The following is an 18,026-nucleotide window of genomic DNA, read 5'->3' as shown; positions in this document are numbered from 1 at the left end:
TTATTATTTCTTCTCTTCTGTTTCTTTCATTAATGCTTCGAATTCAAACTGACTTTTGTACTTCATATAATCTTCTTCCTTTCTTATCTTCATTCCACATTTCTTGCCATTTCTCCATTTCTTTACTTTTAATAAGTGATTTCCCTTCCCCTTTTCCAAAAGGAATTGAAATTGTTATTTCCCCCTCTAAAGCCCTTTTAGCTAATTTATCTGCCTTTTCATTGCCTTTTACTCCTTCATGTGCTGGCACCCAACAAAACCAAACATCAATGCCACCCCTATATAATCTAAATAAAATATGATGAATTTCTAATATAAAATCTTTTCTATCGTTTCCTTCTCCCTTAATACTTTCTACTACAGCTTTGGAATCTGTGCACACCACCACCCTGTCTGGTCGGACCTCCTCAACCCATTGCAAGCTTAATATAACTGCCACCATTTCTGCTGTAAAAACCGACAAATGATCTGATATTCTTTTAGAAATACATTTTTTAAACTCTGATATATATATTCCTATTCCCACATATCCTTTTAGATTCTTAGATCCATCTGTATAAATTTTAAGATAATTGTTATATGTATTTCTTAAATAAATATCAGTCTTGATCCCTATTTCATTTAAATTCCAATCATTTTTCATTGTATTAATTTTCAAATCTACATTAACCTCTGGTATTAACCATGGAGGAATAACGCTAATTGGATTAAAATGAGCTATTTCCTTGTCCTCTAATCCATACATTTTAATCCATTTCCTAACCATCCATCCAAATCCATTACTTTGGAACTTGTTTATTTATGACATCTTACATTACATTTTGACAAGTGAAAGTTACTCTCAAAATATCTCAAATGATGTCACTTCATCTGTTATTTAACGGGACACATATCTATTATCATAATTTAACATATCTGAACGTAATTATTTTAAGATATCTTAAATGGATAAGCCATCTAATTAAAAATATCGCTAATTCATTTGGAGATATCTTAAAACAAATTTTGACTAGTTGCTGCAATAAGTCACACCATCCCCAAAATTGAATGTGGTGTATCTAATACAAGTAAATGTACCAAAGTTCATAAAACATTGTTATAAAAAGTATTATAAGTTAATGCCTGTCATTCACACAGTCTGTCACACACCCCAATATATTTGGGAATTGGGGGAAAAAAGCAGTAAAGATAACATCTCTAACTTTGTTTAACTATGCTGTAAGAAACTAGACATTTCTAACTTTTTGATGTGACTATTTACTTGTAGAAAAAAGCACAGCGTTTATATTTTACTAAATTAATTCTGATCACTCCATTTTATTAGTTATTTCAACTAATAAATTTATCTAATTTAATAAAGATTAAATTAGAAGGAAATAGAAATAAATTAGAAATACTCCATTTTTCCAGAATCTTTGTTGCACTGGCCAGTGTGTGTACAAGTCATCTTCAAAGTATCCTTTGCGTCTCACTTCTCACTATCCCACCTGCTGCAGATGTTGCTGCTCCCTGTCTCTCCCTCCTTCAGCTCCTTAATCAACCGGTTCTGGTGTTGGTTCTTTGGGTTGTCCATACCATACTTTAACCACCATCCATGTTGCTCAATAAAAATAGAAACCAACAAAATAAATAAAATCTTCCCTTCCATCTAAGCTCTGTCAAAACCATAACACAGTTGTGTGACATCAACATTTATACCAAACTTACTTTTAGTCTGTTAATATCCCACTTGGACCTTCCCTAAAACTTTAACTCAACTTCACATTAAACTACATTTTACCCTAGAAGGGTTATCTTGTTTTATCATGTTACAAAAATGTAAAATGAATCCATTCAGAAAAGTAAAACCATTTTAATAGAACCATTTTGAAAAAAAACATACAAAAACACTGAACTTAAAGAAAAAAAAATTAATCTTCAGCAATGCAACTCATCTCTGAGACTTCTTCCTCCTCGTCCTGTGTCTGGGTCGTTGCATCGGTTTTTTCTGAAAGATTTTAGCATAAAAAAAGAATATCAGACAGGATACCCTGCGACCTGTCTGCTTTTTGCACACACATACCAAAGTAAAATTTTATAAAACCCAATTAACATGACTGTGGGAGGAACGTGGAGCAGGACTTGATGTCTTTCGTCTTAAAACTTGTAGTGTTTGGACTCAAACCTTGCTTCTCAAGCTCCTGCAAAACTCTATGCTCACTTACACAACATTTTCTGCTTTAAAATCTCTGCCAGGATCAAATATGAAGGGATAGCCAGTAGATGCTCACTAGACGGGGCTAAATATTAATACAATCATTATTTAACATCTAAATGAGTGAATGTCATTATTTTGTGAAGCTCATTTTTCAGTTTGATAGTTAACAGTTTTTTACATTTCTTTTATCAAAAGTGAATCTTTCCTTTTATTCTCAATGGATTTGTAAAAACAAAAAAAAAAATAAAACATCGAAGAAACAAAAAATAATTTCTGTATACACTACAAATACCTCATGATATACCATTATATCATATGTTAATTAAGATTAAAATATAAAACAAAAATAAAACCTATAATCAGCATGATATACTATAAATATACCTACCATCAACATAAAATGCTGTGCAGCCCTCCAATATTTCAATTTTTTGTTGGGCAGCAACCAATTTCTTGTTGGCATGCTCAACTTCATTGAGGAGATGCTGCACCCTCTTTTCCGAAGCCTTCAGCTGTCTGGCCTTTTTTTCTAGCGCTTCGAGGCTCAGCTGGAAAGCCTCATGCATGCTTCGTTGGATCGCTTCGCGGGAAGCTAGGGGATCTCTGCAATGGTACTGTAAAAAAAAATAAATTAACTGTTAAACACATTTTACAACAAACACTAATACTATACTTAACAGGACCATAAATAATAAATCCTATTAAACAACTAATAGGGAAACTATTCCATCACTCTAAATGCTTCATGTCACACATGCTTAGTTTGTGAAGAAAAGTTTAAAACAAAGAAAACATCTAAAGATAACTTAAAACTTGACACAGAAAATAAAGAAATTTTTTAAGAAAGTAGTCACATATGAAACACATAACAACTGGCTCTGCAGTTGTTATGTGTATAAGAAAAGAAAAATAAGTTTACTCAAAGCTGCTAGAAAATAATTTTGTTGAATTATGTGGAAACAATTTCATCATTTTACTATTGCTTTCTCAGTTGATAGGTCTTCTCTTTTGCTTCACTTTTTTAGCATAATTCTATCAAAACTGAAATAATTTATTAGATATCAATATTTATATTACCTTTATTGTGTTGATGTTTAGGAATGTAATAGTTTCATAATTTGAACTTATGAATGCCTTCAACAAAATATTGTAATTGTATCTTTATGCAATATCAATAAAGAATTTAACTACTTCTTTCAAATGAAATTAGTCTTACATGAAACACATTTAAAGCTGCATTGATATCAAAGACATGTTTGCTTCAACTTCGAAACATATGCCCACAAAACGCGCCTTGGTCGTAAGGTTTACATTGAAGTGTCGGACGCGCTCAAAGCATTAACCGCTCAATACAGTTCAAATCGCACAACGCCAAACGAAACGCACCACGACAATCCTCGAGGTGATCCACATAGAAGTTCAATATAAACCACATGCGCCTGACAATCAAATCGCACCATTTATACCCACATGAATCCACTCCGCACTTAGGTTATGTTTCTTTCCCCGCACTTAGTTTTCTGGACTATACCATGTTTTATAGCTTTTTAATAATTAGCTGTAAAGTCTCCCGTATTAGCCGGGAACCACAGTTTATTTTACCCATCTTTCTAGCCATGCTCCAATATTAATATTTCCCTGTATTGCCCCCCATCCCCTCCATCTTCATCCCCTGACTTTACGCCGCGTTACTTCCTTTCTTCTGTCCCCCCAGTCTTACATTTATCCCACTACGTGAACTTACGTCCACCTGTCCGTAGTGTAATGGCGGCCCTCCCTCCCCCCTCCATTTTACGTAGGTAGTTGTACCCACTGGAGGCGAACGTTATGGAATTCTCTAACCTAAAACTTCACAGGTATGTTTTCATATCCAAAAAGAATTACCGTCATTCGAACTACTTAACACTACACAACCTCATACACAAATTTCCAAACACAATACTTTTTTAAACTTAGTTACCAACTAATATACTTACACAAGCCAGCTGGGCAGCATTTTGGACCGCTTTGAGGTCCGGGTCGCTTAATTTAAGTTTTAATGGAGAACATTCTGCCATTTTCTAGAAAACACAAAATATATAGACAATAACAACTATAAAGACAAAACGCAATAAAAACATTAACTTATTATTCAAATAATACCATAAAATACTTACGTCTCTGATTCAGTCGTACAATAAAAGAAAATGACCGCGAATCTGAGACTATACAAGACGAGCTAAAATAGGCGGGACTAAGAGAAAGACCCGCCCTTCTTCCCAAATTTAACTGGACAATGTTTGTGATGGACAACAAGATTTCCTTTCTTAATAACGCCCATTTCAGCCTTGAGCCTTATGATTATGACCCTCATATTATTTATGCAATTACAACACATATAAATTAACAATTACTGATAATAAAAAACATTGATACTTTCAAATCAATAATTAGATATGATTGGAAATAAAAAGCTTTACCAAGAAGTATTGCACCACTTTTGCAGGTAACTGTTCATACTTAAGCAACTATATATATTCCAAAAATAGCACAGTCTATATTACACACCACATCTGATACTCCACTGCAAACCTAGGTTAATCCATCAGCTATATCTGCCGACCTGCTCCAGAGTTTTTGTGCGTGGATGAGCGGTTGGGCTTGACTTAGGCAGCTAATATCTGCATGAGACACCAGACAAAGCATCAATTCAGCTGTTCAGATACACATTAATTCTCCCAAACCCTTTTACAAATCCGAAGCAGCCCATTAAATACAGAACAATGCATCTGTGGGATATAGGCTATGTTAATATATGATAATTCTGTAAATATAAATTGTTAGATATTGTCTGTTTTTTTGTTTTTACTAATTGTGTTTTGTGGGTTAGAGTACAAAGATTCAGTAATTTTGGTTACAAATAATATAAAGTATGTCGTACATCAGCAGACTGTTTTGTAACAATTTCAGTAATTCCCCACTTGGGGGCAGTATTAGTCCACATATGACAAAGAGATCGACGTGGAAACTGGGTTTTCCAACGGTGGGCCTGACATGCATAACACTACATTAACGAACCACAATTACAAATTACAAAAGCACTATAACATTAACAAAAGCACTACAACATTGACGAAACCACTACAACATTAATAAAATGGAAAGGGCATGTCACAGTTGGAGACCTGAGAGATCGCTGATTGGACGAGAGTGCTTTTGAAACCGGAAGTTATTGCTTGAGCGGGTCGGCCTCTTGTTGCGACACGTAATAGCGTCCGCCATATTGAAAGTGGCTTATCTACCGGCAAGCTAATACAAGTAAATGGACTAAATTTCGTAAAGTGCCGTCCTGCAAAGTATTTCAAGTTAATGAATGCCACTGACACAATCTCTCACACATTATTATATTTAGGAAAAAATTAAACAAAACAAAAACAACGTATCGAACTTTTTGATGTTATTATTTAATTGTTTTGGGGCACAATAATTACATCAACAGCACTGTCAACCCTACAGGAAGTCCATGCTAATCCTTAACTATTAAACAGGAAATGAAAATAAATCATCTCCTGAAAGTAAGATTTCAAAGTTCTTTAAATTTTGGTTGGGTTCATACTGGACTGATAACTATTTGGAAGTCTCACTTGTGTAGGAAGTTGCAAATATTTTTAAATCTTTCACACAAAACTGTATGATATTGCCTTTATCTGTAAATAATTATTAATGGTGCTTTAAAACACTGAAAATGTAATGAAAGTATAATGCAAATCCTTGGATGTGTTGCATGAGTGCATATGGAACAGTTGAAGTGCAAAAACAAATACAAATTCAAATGTGCAAAAGGAGAGGACCTGTACACTTGTAGAGCTCCCAAGACACTCAGAAATTAAAATTAATGTCATAGTGCAAGTATCGCAGGAAGTCGGCCATTTTAGATTGAAGTTCATTTGACCTCGATTTTGACGTTTACAGCCTTCGTATTTGATCGAACTCCTCCTAGGGATTTCGATTGATCGGCTTCAAACTCGGTCAGTCTGATCATAAGGCATGTTTGATTTAAAGTTATCAAATTGGTGAGTTTTGGAGCATGTTGAAGGGGGGTTAGCAGGGGTCAAAGTTCCCCTGTGATCGACTGTGTAATATGTAATTACAAAGGGGATCCTTTGTCATTCCGTAGGGCAATGCTGCCCTCTGGTGTCGAATTACTGAAATTACTGAAATAGTTTCATTATTTCAGTAATTCGACACCAGAGGGCAGCATGGCCCTACGGAATGACAGTTCAATGTTGAATTAAAGAGGAAAAAATTAAATAATTTGTAATTCTAACACAAAAAATCACAGAGACACCAAAGTTTGAGATATTGATCATCCTCGGGTGTAGAATAATATCCAATGGTCAAATGATGACATCACGTAGGCCACGCCCTCTGACAACAGGAAGTCTTGTATTTTACTGTGAACGGTCGATAACTTCTGCACCAAACTTTGCACGAGTGACCCTGGTGGGATCCTTGACGACCCTATGTCATCATATTATGACGTCATCTAAGCCCCGCCCCCTCAGAACAGGAAGTGTCTTTTTTTCCTTGGAAAGCTCCGTTTATGGCTCTCTTGACCTAATCAAGATGATTCGGCTGATAAACTCTGTCAATGCTCGCTGCTGGCTGAACCGTGTGGGCGTGGCCAAATGGCGAATATCAGTCCCTCGCCATATGCATACGTTTGGCTCTAATTCACGCGTGGATCATCCGATTGGCACCAAACTGGATATGTATGATCTTTGTTCACCTCTAAAGAGCCCGACGGGTTTGAGATGTAATTTGACTCCACTGCGCCCCCTAAGTTAATACATCATCCGTATCTCCTCGACGCATCGACCGATCTGCACCAGATTTTTCGACAGTCGTCGGGGAGCGCCGCCGAACGCATTCACGCCTGTCGCCCGGTGGACGGGCGGGGAAAATGCGCGACAGCTTCTGCGGCGGCTAGCGGGCGGCGATGCTGGAAACTGCGGCGGAGCTTCTGCGGTGGGGAGCGGGCTGCGGCTCTGGAAAACGTGCGAGAGCTTCTGCGGTGGCCGGAACCCCCGCGGTGGCCAATAGGCCGGAGCGGCGCTTGCTGCGAGGGCCGCCCGAGGCTGCTTGCAGCTTTAATTACTTTTAGTTCTGATTTATCTGGCCAACGTCTTTTATCCACTTTGCCTACTTTAATCCTTGTTTTAAACACATTAGGCTTAATTTCATGGATCGGAAGAAATCAGGTCTGAAACAGGGTCCAGAGAAAAACTCTGACAGGTCTGGAGAACAATGGATCAAATCTGGTGTAACAGGTGGGAAGATATGAAGGAACTGAGTATGCTCAATACCATACCTGACATCAACAGCTGTACACAATTAGAGGTCATTGACGAGGTCACTTTCTTCTCTCAGACTGAAAGCCTTCGAGGAGAGCAGGGCGTACAAGGCAGTTTGGGGCGGAGCCTCCAATCAGGATGGGGCTATAGCCAATCAGCCTCCAACGTCTCGGGTCGTCGACCAGCGAGAGCAGATGATGATGAGTGGAGGACACATCCGCAGGTACACAGAGCAGCTAGCGAGGTAGCAGCCTGGTGGGTGTTTGCTTTTATTCTGACAGCCTGGAGGTAATCCAAGCCGTCATTAACTCCCCAAGGCAGCTGCTCAAACATGCAACGTCATCACACACACACACACACACACACTGCCTCCTTTGTTTCAGGGTGATGGACGACGCCAGAGAGGATGAGATGGAGGAAAACCTGGCTCACGTGGGGAGCATCGTGGGAAATCTGAAAAGCATGGCTCTGGACATCGGCAATGAGCTGGAGTCACAGAAAGATCAGATCATCCGCATTACGGAGGCGGTATGAAACCTACGACTCCTCAGTGTTAGGATAGAGCTGGAAAATGTTTTTAAAAACACTAACAAACAGGGAATCACCACTCCAGTTAACCCCTACTGATCCCTGGTTCCCTGGCAAGATTTTAAAAACCTGAGAGACTCCACTCATGATGATAGAAATAACAGGTTTGGTCCTACAGTGCTACAGCAAAGACGACACACCGCACGCAGACCGATTTCACTCATCAACATTCAAGAGTCAGACGGGAAATCTCTATAAGCCACTTGAGATCAAATATGAAATCAGAGAAAACAAACATGTCCGAAGGGGAAGAAGCAGTAGCGATTGTTTGTGGACTGAAATTAACGGAGGGAAAAAAAGATACAAAGACGTCTCACCGGACTTCCTGGTGTGCCACGGCCATTTTAGTTTCCCCTCCGTGTTTCCATCACCTCGTTTCTGATTCAACAGGCTGCATTATCGCTGGGGAGCACCACACTCTGCAATGTCAGGGCAAGACAATCCAACATGTTTAAAATCCCGGAGTTTAGATCTGAACGTCTCAACGTTTTTCTTTTTAGACCGGATGACTCTGAATACACGACATTAAGATCTCTGACGATTATTTTTAAGGCCAATCACAATAATCGGTTCGTTCTTAAGATTGGTGGAAGGGAAAATCGGAGCAAAATCGGTCTAAAGTCTAGTCTAGTGTGAACCAGACATAATAACTTTCAGGTAGGAATCAGCGGAAAAACTCCACACAAAAGTATTCGCACAGCTTGAACAATTTCTCATTTTGTTCTATTACAGCCACTAACTTCACTATGTTGAACAGACACACTGCATAAAGATGAAGTCAAAGAAAAACGATACCGTATTCAGCCCCGTTTACTCACATACCACAAAACAGTCAATGCAGAAGCAGGAGCGTCAAATTCCCACTGATTCATGAAAAACAGGCAATAAATTTAATAAAAATACCAGTACCGTAGAATATTCCAGACTGTTCTTCCTGTAATGAAGCACCTGTTTCCTGTCTTTGTCTGCAGGCCAACCTGAACGTCTCCCGCATCGACGCCGCCAACCAGAAAGCTAACAACCTCATGAGGCGGTAGAACAGACCAGCTGACCTGGTTAGAGTCCTGAGCAGACAGCAAAAGAGGAACCTCTGACATTGTTCCTCTTTTCATTTGTTTTCAATTCTTTAGCGGCCAGAAGTGCTTTAATTTGACTGCAGGGTTTTTTTAATCACTTCACTTTCCCCCCTATAAAGCATCTTCAGGTCCCCACAGCAGCACCGCCAACAGCAACCGACACAACCTGATCAGGCTTTATGAGGTTTCCTTATTTGAGGAAATCATTTTTCTTTTCTGTTTAGAACATCATAGAAACAGGAACAGCTGCTGATATTCCCAGAAACCAGTCCACTTACCAGTTTGGCCAGTACTGGTCAACCCTCCCCCTCCTCAGCTCTTTCTACCGCCTCTCATGTTCCTGACTGGCTGGAAACACGTGTGCCATGGCGCCCTCTTCCGGGGTTGTCGGGCATTGCGCCCAGGAGGTAAACACGCGTTTATTCTCAGAGAAAGATCACTGGGGCCCCCAAGCGGCCGAACGTGGAACTGCTCCCTGCCGGCCACTCCATCTTCTTTCCTCCCCATGCATCTTCTGAAATGGAGGTGAAACAACGAAGCGCTCCACATTAACGAGTCACCAAAAGAAAATACTAAAAAGTAGAATATTATTATTACTTGAAATATTAAATGTTTAATTGTTCAGTTGTATCAGAAACAATGGGCGACTTCTTTGTTTCATGTTATGTTTTTATTTGTTTTTATAATGAATTTAGGATTGTACGGTTAAAATGAAAGGATGCTTTATTCGTTCAGAATTAGAAAATCATTAGATTGTTAACAAAAATCCTACTAATGTCTTTCATTAAACCCACAAAATGTAATGAATGCGACATGAATATGTTTGATTTCAACTTTGCAAACCTCTATAACTCTACCCATATTTTCTGATATTTATGCTTACAGTAATGTTTATCCATCTTTGTTGCTTTGATTCGTTTCCCTCATATTGACAATTAGTTGTACTGTCACCCATGCATGACGTCATTTAAAGACAACTTTATCTCAGACTCACTTCAGACAAAGAAAGTTAATTGTGATGTTCCGTAACTAGAATAAAACAAGTTCTCCGCTGAAATAGTTCAGTTTTCATTTTGTGTGGAAATGAAGTGGTTGGTGTAAACAGTTTCCAGGCCAGCAGGGGGCGCGCAGCTGGAGCAAAAATGTTGCGCGTTTAAGGAAAGGAAAAAACCGAGTGCGGAGTCTGCGCAACGAAGTTTCGGGAGAACCGCAGAGAAAGAAGGAGGAGGAGGAGAACAGCGCCATTTTTATTTTACTGGTAATTATTTTTCGACTCATTCTGCTTCACATCAGCGCTGCGTGGCGTCGTTATTTACCCGAAACAAACAGCTGAAGTTCAGCTTCCGCGACAGGAATGGTGAAAATGCGAAAGCAGAAGGAAAAACCAGCAGCGTTTTGTCCTCCATGTCTGACACCGAGAGCCGCGATTAACCCTCCGAGCGACGCCGGAAAACAGAGCCCAGACCGGCCGGAACATTCCAGATAAAGACCGGGTCCACACCGAGACCATCACGAGTTGTTCTCCGCCCGAAAAACGCTTTAAACCGGCGCAGATTAGCGGAGAGTCTGACTGCCGCAGCCCGACTCGACCATCAGGGAGGAGAGGCTGAACAAAGACCCGCAGCACCGCTGCTGATTGGCTCACAGCGGACACGTGACCGGCGCAACGGTCGTTTTAAATCAGATAAATTAGCACGTTAACAAATACGCAAACTGTTTCTTCCGCATTTAACACGACCGTCTGGCAGAATAGCAACACTTTCAGCAATAATTCATATTTCAATATAACCTGAGTAGATTTAAATACCTTTAATTATTCAAATTATGCGAAAATTAAGACAATAACAACAAGCTGAAGTTATTTATTAGTTATTTATAACTGACGTTATTTAATACATTTACATTCACAATGTCTAGGGTTAGGGTTAGCCTAACCAATGGCCAAATGTAAATATTACTAATATTGACATATTACAATGAACATTTTGAAATCAAGCTTTCAACAAGATATTTTGGTTTTGCTTTCTACTTTTTTTTTTCAAAACAAGTCATATTCATTCATTGAATGATTTACAAATAAACATGAAATATAACAAAATGTTTACCTTTTTCTGAAGTTTGGATAAATCTGAATCCCCTAAAAATACTTCTAATAGTCCTTAATTCAGCTAAAAAGTTCCGTTCAATTCTGCATCAAATCAAACTTTGTTCATCCAGGCAAGTGTAAAACGCTACAAGCGAAGTCATTCTTAAAGAAACACACCGTACATCTATATCACGTACATCTATATCACGGAAAGCCGTTAAGCTTTTATAGGACCAGCTGCCCCCGTTATGCTGCCCCCTGGTGGAGTTTTCAGCTACTTCCATATCAATATATATTTATTCGCTCTGCTAACAAACAGAAAAGCAAGCAGATGAAAATATCTTTGTATGTTTTCTTTTGGATGATAATGAACTGCAGCACCTCAGGAAACTGAAGCAGCAGGTTTTCTGCTGCATCGCAACTTTTTAAAAATTATAAGGATGAGTTTTGTGATTTAAACAGTTTATCATTGTTCAGACTCACCTACAGTAACTTACAGATTTGAAGGGGAATTCTGCTTAATGTTTGCTTGTTGTCTTCATGCAGATTAGCATTAAAATAAAATACAGAGACCTTACAGTGAGGTCAAATATGCAGCATAAGAAAATCTACAGAAACCCATTCAATAAATGAGAATATTAATAAAAAGTCTATTTATTTCAGCAACTTTATCACTAAGTGAAAACACTATGTGGGTTAGTTACACACAGACTGATGTTTTCCAGTCGTTATTTCTGTTTTCTGCTTCCAGTTAATGAACATCCGTCCATTTTCTTCCACCCTTGTCCCTGGTGGGTCAGGAGGTGCTGGTGCGAGAAACGGGGTCACCTGGACAGGTCGCCAGTCTGTTGCAGGGCAACACAGAGATAGACAGGACAAACAACCATGCACACACACACACACACACGTTTGCACGGCTATCTTTGTGGGGACTTTCCACTGACTTCCATTCATTTCTACAGCCTACACCCTAACCAACCAAAACTCAATTCACACCGTAGTCCTAAATCTGACCCCTGACCCAAAAACAGCGTTTCCCCTTGTGGGGACCAGGCTTCGGTCCCCACAAAGAGCAGTGGGTCCCCACAACGTAGTATATGTCAGGAAAAAGGTCCCCATCGGGTATTAGAAACAAATGCACACTCACACACACTCACACCTAGGGGGAATTTAGAGAGACCAGTTAACCTGACAGTCATGTTTCTGGACTGTGGGAGGAAGCTGTAGAACGGGAGAGAACCCACCATGCCCAGGGAGAACATTCAAACTCCATACAGAAAGACTCTGGGACGGGAATCGAACCCAGGACCTTCTTGCTGCAAGGCAACAGTGCTACCCACTGTTCCACTGTGCAGCCCGGTTAATGGAAAACTTAACTGGGCTGTATGGAAAACTTCATGAGTCTGTTGGGAGCAGCGACGGATCTGGAGCAGCTCAGTGATGTCCCTCCTGTCCTCCCTGCAGGTCTGGGCCCGGTTCTGATGGATTTCCCAGAGGATCAGAAGATGGCGGCGCCCGGCGGCGACGCGGCGTGGGGCGAAGACGAGGAAGACGGCGTCCATGGAGGAGTGAAGGAAGCGTTCCGGTCCAAACCCCGGTTCTCCTACACGGAGGTGAAACTGCTGCTGGATGAGGTGAAGAAGAACAGACACATCCTGCTCAGTGAGTGGTCTGTCTCGCCGTCTCCATGGCAACCGCATCAGAACCTGTGCAGTGATGCTGTTAGTAACGTTTCTGTCTCCTCCTGAATATCTTAGCTTCCTGAGTCATTCAGATTTCCATTTAGTAAAAATGATTCATAACAAAAACAAAATTTTTGTTTGAATCCCTGAAAAATCCCCCAGAGCTCCAATCGGAGCTGCTGGACGTGGACCAGCAGGGCCACCGTACCGCTCAGAAGGCCTCATGGACTAAACATGACGCTTTTCATCTCAAACCTTAGTAGGTTTTTATGACATAAATAAACATGAAGCAGAACAAAAATTAAACATTTGACCATTTTCTACAAATAAAGATCTGCTTCTGAGTCTGAGCTTCTGCTGCAAAACCTTTAACCCCAAATTATTCACGCCCTGAATTTAAATTACTTTCATTCAAAGCTAGTCACAAATAATAAATGGATCTTTATCTAGTTCATTAAAGTATTTATAAGTATTTTTAGTCAGTTCCTCCAGTATTTAACAATCATTTCTGTAATTTGTGGAGCTGCTTTAGAAATATTTCTGGTATTTTCGAGATTCCCTCGTGGAGAACAGATTTGATCCATCAGGACATCAGGAGAGAAATACCACCACCTGTAGGTGGGAGTGAGCATCACTTCAACACAATGTTTTGATCATTTTTCCAATAAAGTCACAGTTATTGCTGATTTTTACGTAAACTGGAGGGAGAGTTTAGGCTGATCTGGAGCTCCGCCCACCAACCCGACTGGCTCAGAGGAAACATGGCGGCACATCAAAACACAGCCAGAATCTGCTGGGGGTATGAATATTTCTGGGCCTGGCTGAAACTGAAACAGTCAGACTGGAGCGAGAGATTCAGCTCTGGGCTTTGACTAGGCCATTGTAGCCCATTGGATCAAGGCTTTATTTGTGCAGTTCATGATCATCATCATCCTCATCCTGAGTGTTTTTCTTCCAGAGAAGTTTAACCGCGGCGTGTCGGTGGACGCCAAGAAGCAGAAGTGGACCGAGATCACGGATCGGATCAACGGGCTGGGAGAGAACCACCGAGAGGTCGGTCCCTCTGTCCTCCTCATCCCCCTTTGTCTCCCTTTCTTCATCTGTCCTCCTCCGTCCCTCTGGGCCAAACACAGCCCGCCTTCATCTTATCGCTCCCTCTTCGTTCCTCTCAGACGCGGCAGATCATGAAGAAGTGGGCGGACCTGAAATGCGACGGGAAGCGGCGGCTGCTGGCCCTGCGGGGCCCCAACGGCTCCAACCTGAGGAAGAAGCGTCTGGGCCCGGTGGAGCGGATGGTGCATCGCATCCTGATGATGAGTCCTTCCAGAGGTCAGCAGCCATGTCTCCTTCTGCTTGCCCTCTGTCCTCCAGATCTTCAGCCTGAGTAGATCTGGTCTCAGCTAAGATTTGTGTCAGATCATTTTTGGCGACCTGCCGTCCCGTTTGTGGTTTGTTCGCTCTGGGCTGCCGCAGAACCAACATGGCCGTGCCTGCCGGCCCGGTCTTTTACCAGCTGCTGTCGTGTTCGGGTCCCCAGATGGCGGCAGCGACCAGGACTGGAGTCCTGCCGAGGACTTTTCCAAGTCGCTCCAGACGGGTCCGCTGATGCAGCCGCCGGCGCCGTATTCCTACCTGAACTTGAATGAGAACTCCGGTTCCCATGGCGACGGCCTGTCCTTCGACATGTCGCCTCTGTCCTCGCCGGAGAACGAACCCGGTGAGCAGATTAAAGCCCTACGCTTTAAAAATGGCGGTAAAAGTAGGCAGAGATTAATTTCTACAACATTTGTGTCTTTAATGTTCCAATCAATTTATTGTACCATGAACACATCCCTAATAATTACCATAACTGATGCACCTGGGGGCGGGGCCACACACACAGTGAGAACGGCCCTGAAGGTAAAGGTGTAAGCAGCTCAAGTCCAGCATGTGTGGGGTCTGCAGAGCTGCTAGCTGGCTCCCTGACCTTTGACCTGTGCAGCTCCTGGGTGGAGTTACTTCCTCCGCTGACCTGATGTTGTTGTTTCGCAGACGAGCTGATCCACTCCTCCTCCGAGTTCGAGCAGGCCGATGATGAAGGTAAGACGGCGATGATGATGATGATGAAGGATTCAGTCTTCTGCTGGTTCCGTTGGGTCTGGACCAAGGCCGGGTTTCAAACATCCAGTAATCGATTTGAATCGATTTTCATTTGAATGGCCCGACATGAATTCATTAACGCTTTAAATCGATCCTTTTAATGCGCCTTTTACCCATAATGCCTCACCAGTACCGTAACAAAGCAAAATGGCAGAAACTTTGAAAGCCAACAAAGTGAAGACAGCAACCAACTGGATGAGAGCCAGACGGTTAGCAGGCTTTGCTACATGCAGGTGGAACAGGGTTTCTGCGCGGCAGAGAAATGTAGTCAAATTAAATGAGCTCAAATTAAGGCCAGTAAAAGGTAGTAAAAAGTAACTAAAGGTAGTAAATTTTTCACCATCCGTTCAAAATATTTTTAATTTTCCATTGATGCTCATTTATTGTTTTAAGTTTGTTTTACTAAAATCTGTATAAAAATGATAACTACGGTTCTGGCAGGACCTGAGCTGTCACTGATGGACTCCAAGCTGCGTAGTGTTGGACCCGCCTAACGTGTTGAGACTAGCCAGTCATTTTGTGCTTCGCCAGGGGAAAATATAAGTTTTCCCGCGTCGGGAGCTGCAGACAGGCAGCGGACCTGCTGACTCTAAAGCTCAGAGCTGAGCTGCTCTGAACATCGCAGCAGCTAAAGTAAGTAAAATCACACCAGCTGCAGTGTGAACAAAGTCAATAGTTAAGATTCCACTGCAAATGTAGGAAACATGTTAGAACAAGTTTATCATTCATTATTAGCTGGTACCATTTAGACACGTTTCATGTTATTGTTTACATCCAGAAATTTTGCAAAGGCAAAAAGACGATTCTTCTCCTTGCCATCCGGAGCCGGTAGAACGGTTCTGGTAGAACGGTTCTGGTAGAACGGTTCCGGTAGAACGGTTCCGGTAACTAAATGAAACCTTCTAATTTAGAGCAGTGCGCCGCAGCAAAGGGAAAATAACTCAGAAAAACCGTCAAAGAACAACTCAAACCACTCGTATCCCCTCCTCCCTCACTTTCTCTGTCGGCTAGCTACACGCAGACTCGTTGCCATGGCAACAAACCAACAGATATATGCATGAGGATCCATCACCATAAAACCCACAAACGTTTCCCACACAAAGGGCAACACATTCAGTCCTCAACAGTTTCCTGTTTCCAGGCTGGATGTTTTTTTAGATTGTAAGATGATCTGAACTCAGCGCTGGTTGATCGGCTCATTTAAACTGCTGCTCTAATGGTGACCATGATCTGACACTGTGTGTGTGTGTGTGTGTGTGTGTGTGTGTGTGTGTGTGTGCGTGCGTGTGTGTGTGTGTGTGTGTGTGTCGGTCGCCTCGCTGCACATGGACATTTGTTTATTAAACTGTTCAATGACCTGTGAAATATGACACCTTGAACCTTGTTATCAAGTTGTCCTAGTTTGACGATTAGTAGCAAACTAATATTCTGAGAATAAAACATCAGCTTGTGAAATTAGAATGTCGTTGCATTTTACTGATATTCTTTAAAAGAACAAATATCCTGAGTCTTATGGATTTAGGATAAGCACTAAAAATAGTGCTTCCTGTTTTTGACATGTGAGGTTTTGGTCTAGTTAAAGTCACAGTTAGACCTTCAAGTAAGTGAGATAAAGTTTTACATGAGCCGTCATCTTACATGGTCAGTGAACCGACTGCAGATTCTCACAGATTATCAATCTATAAAAGGTTTGACCTGCCGATTTCAATTTTAGCCAGTGAAATCTTTTTTGATTGAAATGTCGTTAAATATAGGAAGAAAGTCTCTGTTGGTCACAGTGAGGTCACTACTGATGACTACAGGCTTGCAGACCTGACCTGGTGGGTCGGTCTGTCGGTCAGTCTGTCCTCTCACTGCAGAGCAGAAGAGGACAGAGATGATTTATAGATCTTTGCTAAAGTAGAAACGATCAGAGGATGAGATCGGCGTCACGTAAATATTCACCCGTCTCAAAAATTTAGAAAATCGGTGCGAAATTGGCTCAATTTTGTGTTGGTTCTGTGAACATTCCACTGCAATTGAGTTCTGAAGGTTCTGGACCTCAGGCCCGGCTGAAGGTTCTGAAGGTTCCAGACCTCAGGCCCGGCTGAAGGTTCTGAAGGTTCCGGACCTCAGGCCCTGCTGAAGGTTCTGATCCTCAGTTCCCCCCTCTCTCCTCCAGGTCCGTCCTCCCAGGACGTCAAGCAGAGGATCAGACCCGTCTTCACGTACTCCAGGACTCACCAGAACCAGAACCAGAAGTCCTGCAGCCTCCCTCCAGGGGGCGCCGTTCCCTCCTCCTCCTCCTCTTCGTCGGCAGCGGCCGCCCGCCCCGTCGCTCCCGTCCCGTCGCTCCCGTCCCGGCCGTCCCCATCCCGGCTGTCCTCCCAGAGCCTCCAGCAGCAGCGTGCGGGCCGCCTGCTGCTGGGCTCGGTGTCGCGCTCCCTGGAGGTTCTGACCCGGTCCGTCCAGCTGCTGGTGGAGAACCAGCAGGAGTTCGTCCAGGAGTCGCTGCAGCTGCAGAGGGACGCCGTGGACGTCCTCAGAGACTTCTCTGAGACTGCGCTGCGAATGCTGAGGGACAAAACCAGCAGCGGACCGCCCGGACCGGACCAGAACCTACAGCAGAACCACCAGCAGAATCCCCCTACCGGGTCTCAGCAGCAACATCAAGCCTCACGGTTCTGACCCTCCTACTGCCCATCTGACCAGAACCGGAACGCAGGACACGCTGACCTGCTGCAGGGCCGGAACCAGGTTCTGACCCAGTCGGTGCCGTTGGTTCTGATCTGGTCGGTTCCGGCTCTTTATTTATTGACATCCTGCTCAGGTTGTCCTCACGTTGGCAGCAGGACAAATGGAGAAAAACTCCCAATTATTTTGATTTTTCAATCAACTCACTTTATTTTAAGTTGTCAACATTAAACACAGGAAACAAAAACATAA

At 42.1% G+C, this 18,026-nt stretch overlaps 1 protein-coding gene and 1 long non-coding RNA gene across 3 annotated transcripts; one reads left to right on the top strand and one right to left on the bottom strand.

Moving 5' to 3' along the window:
- Positions 1-88: 88 nt before the first annotated feature.
- LOC111611907 lies at positions 89-9,466 on the bottom strand. 2 transcript variants are annotated; one of them, XR_002754300.1, is made up of 5 exons: positions 9,028-9,466; positions 7,548-8,537; positions 4,174-4,257; positions 2,586-2,811; positions 89-1,987 (listed from the first exon to the last, which is right to left on the bottom strand). It is a non-coding gene; the product is annotated as an uncharacterized LOC111611907 (long non-coding RNA). The 2 variants fall into 2 exon arrangements; XR_002754299.1 differs by having other exon boundaries at positions 8,436-8,537.
- A 15-nt stretch (positions 9,467-9,481) lies between these two features.
- On the top strand, positions 9,482-18,026 carry LOC102219452. Its single transcript, XM_005816349.3, has 7 exons — positions 9,482-10,452; positions 12,745-12,942; positions 13,921-14,015; positions 14,135-14,291; positions 14,500-14,679; positions 14,994-15,041; positions 17,263-18,026. The coding sequence occupies exons 2-7, from the start codon at positions 12,762-12,764 to the stop codon at positions 17,766-17,768; spliced, it is 1,167 nt and encodes a 388-aa protein (XP_005816406.2). The 5' UTR covers positions 9,482-10,452; positions 12,745-12,761; the 3' UTR covers positions 17,769-18,026.

Source organism: Xiphophorus maculatus, chromosome 18 (assembly GCF_002775205.1).
Source record: "Xiphophorus maculatus strain JP 163 A chromosome 18, X_maculatus-5.0-male, whole genome shotgun sequence".
NCBI classification, from domain to species: domain Eukaryota; kingdom Metazoa; phylum Chordata; class Actinopteri; order Cyprinodontiformes; family Poeciliidae; genus Xiphophorus; species Xiphophorus maculatus.
The sequence above is the reverse complement of the archived record's forward strand: the minus strand, read 5'-3'. Positions and strand labels throughout refer to the sequence as shown.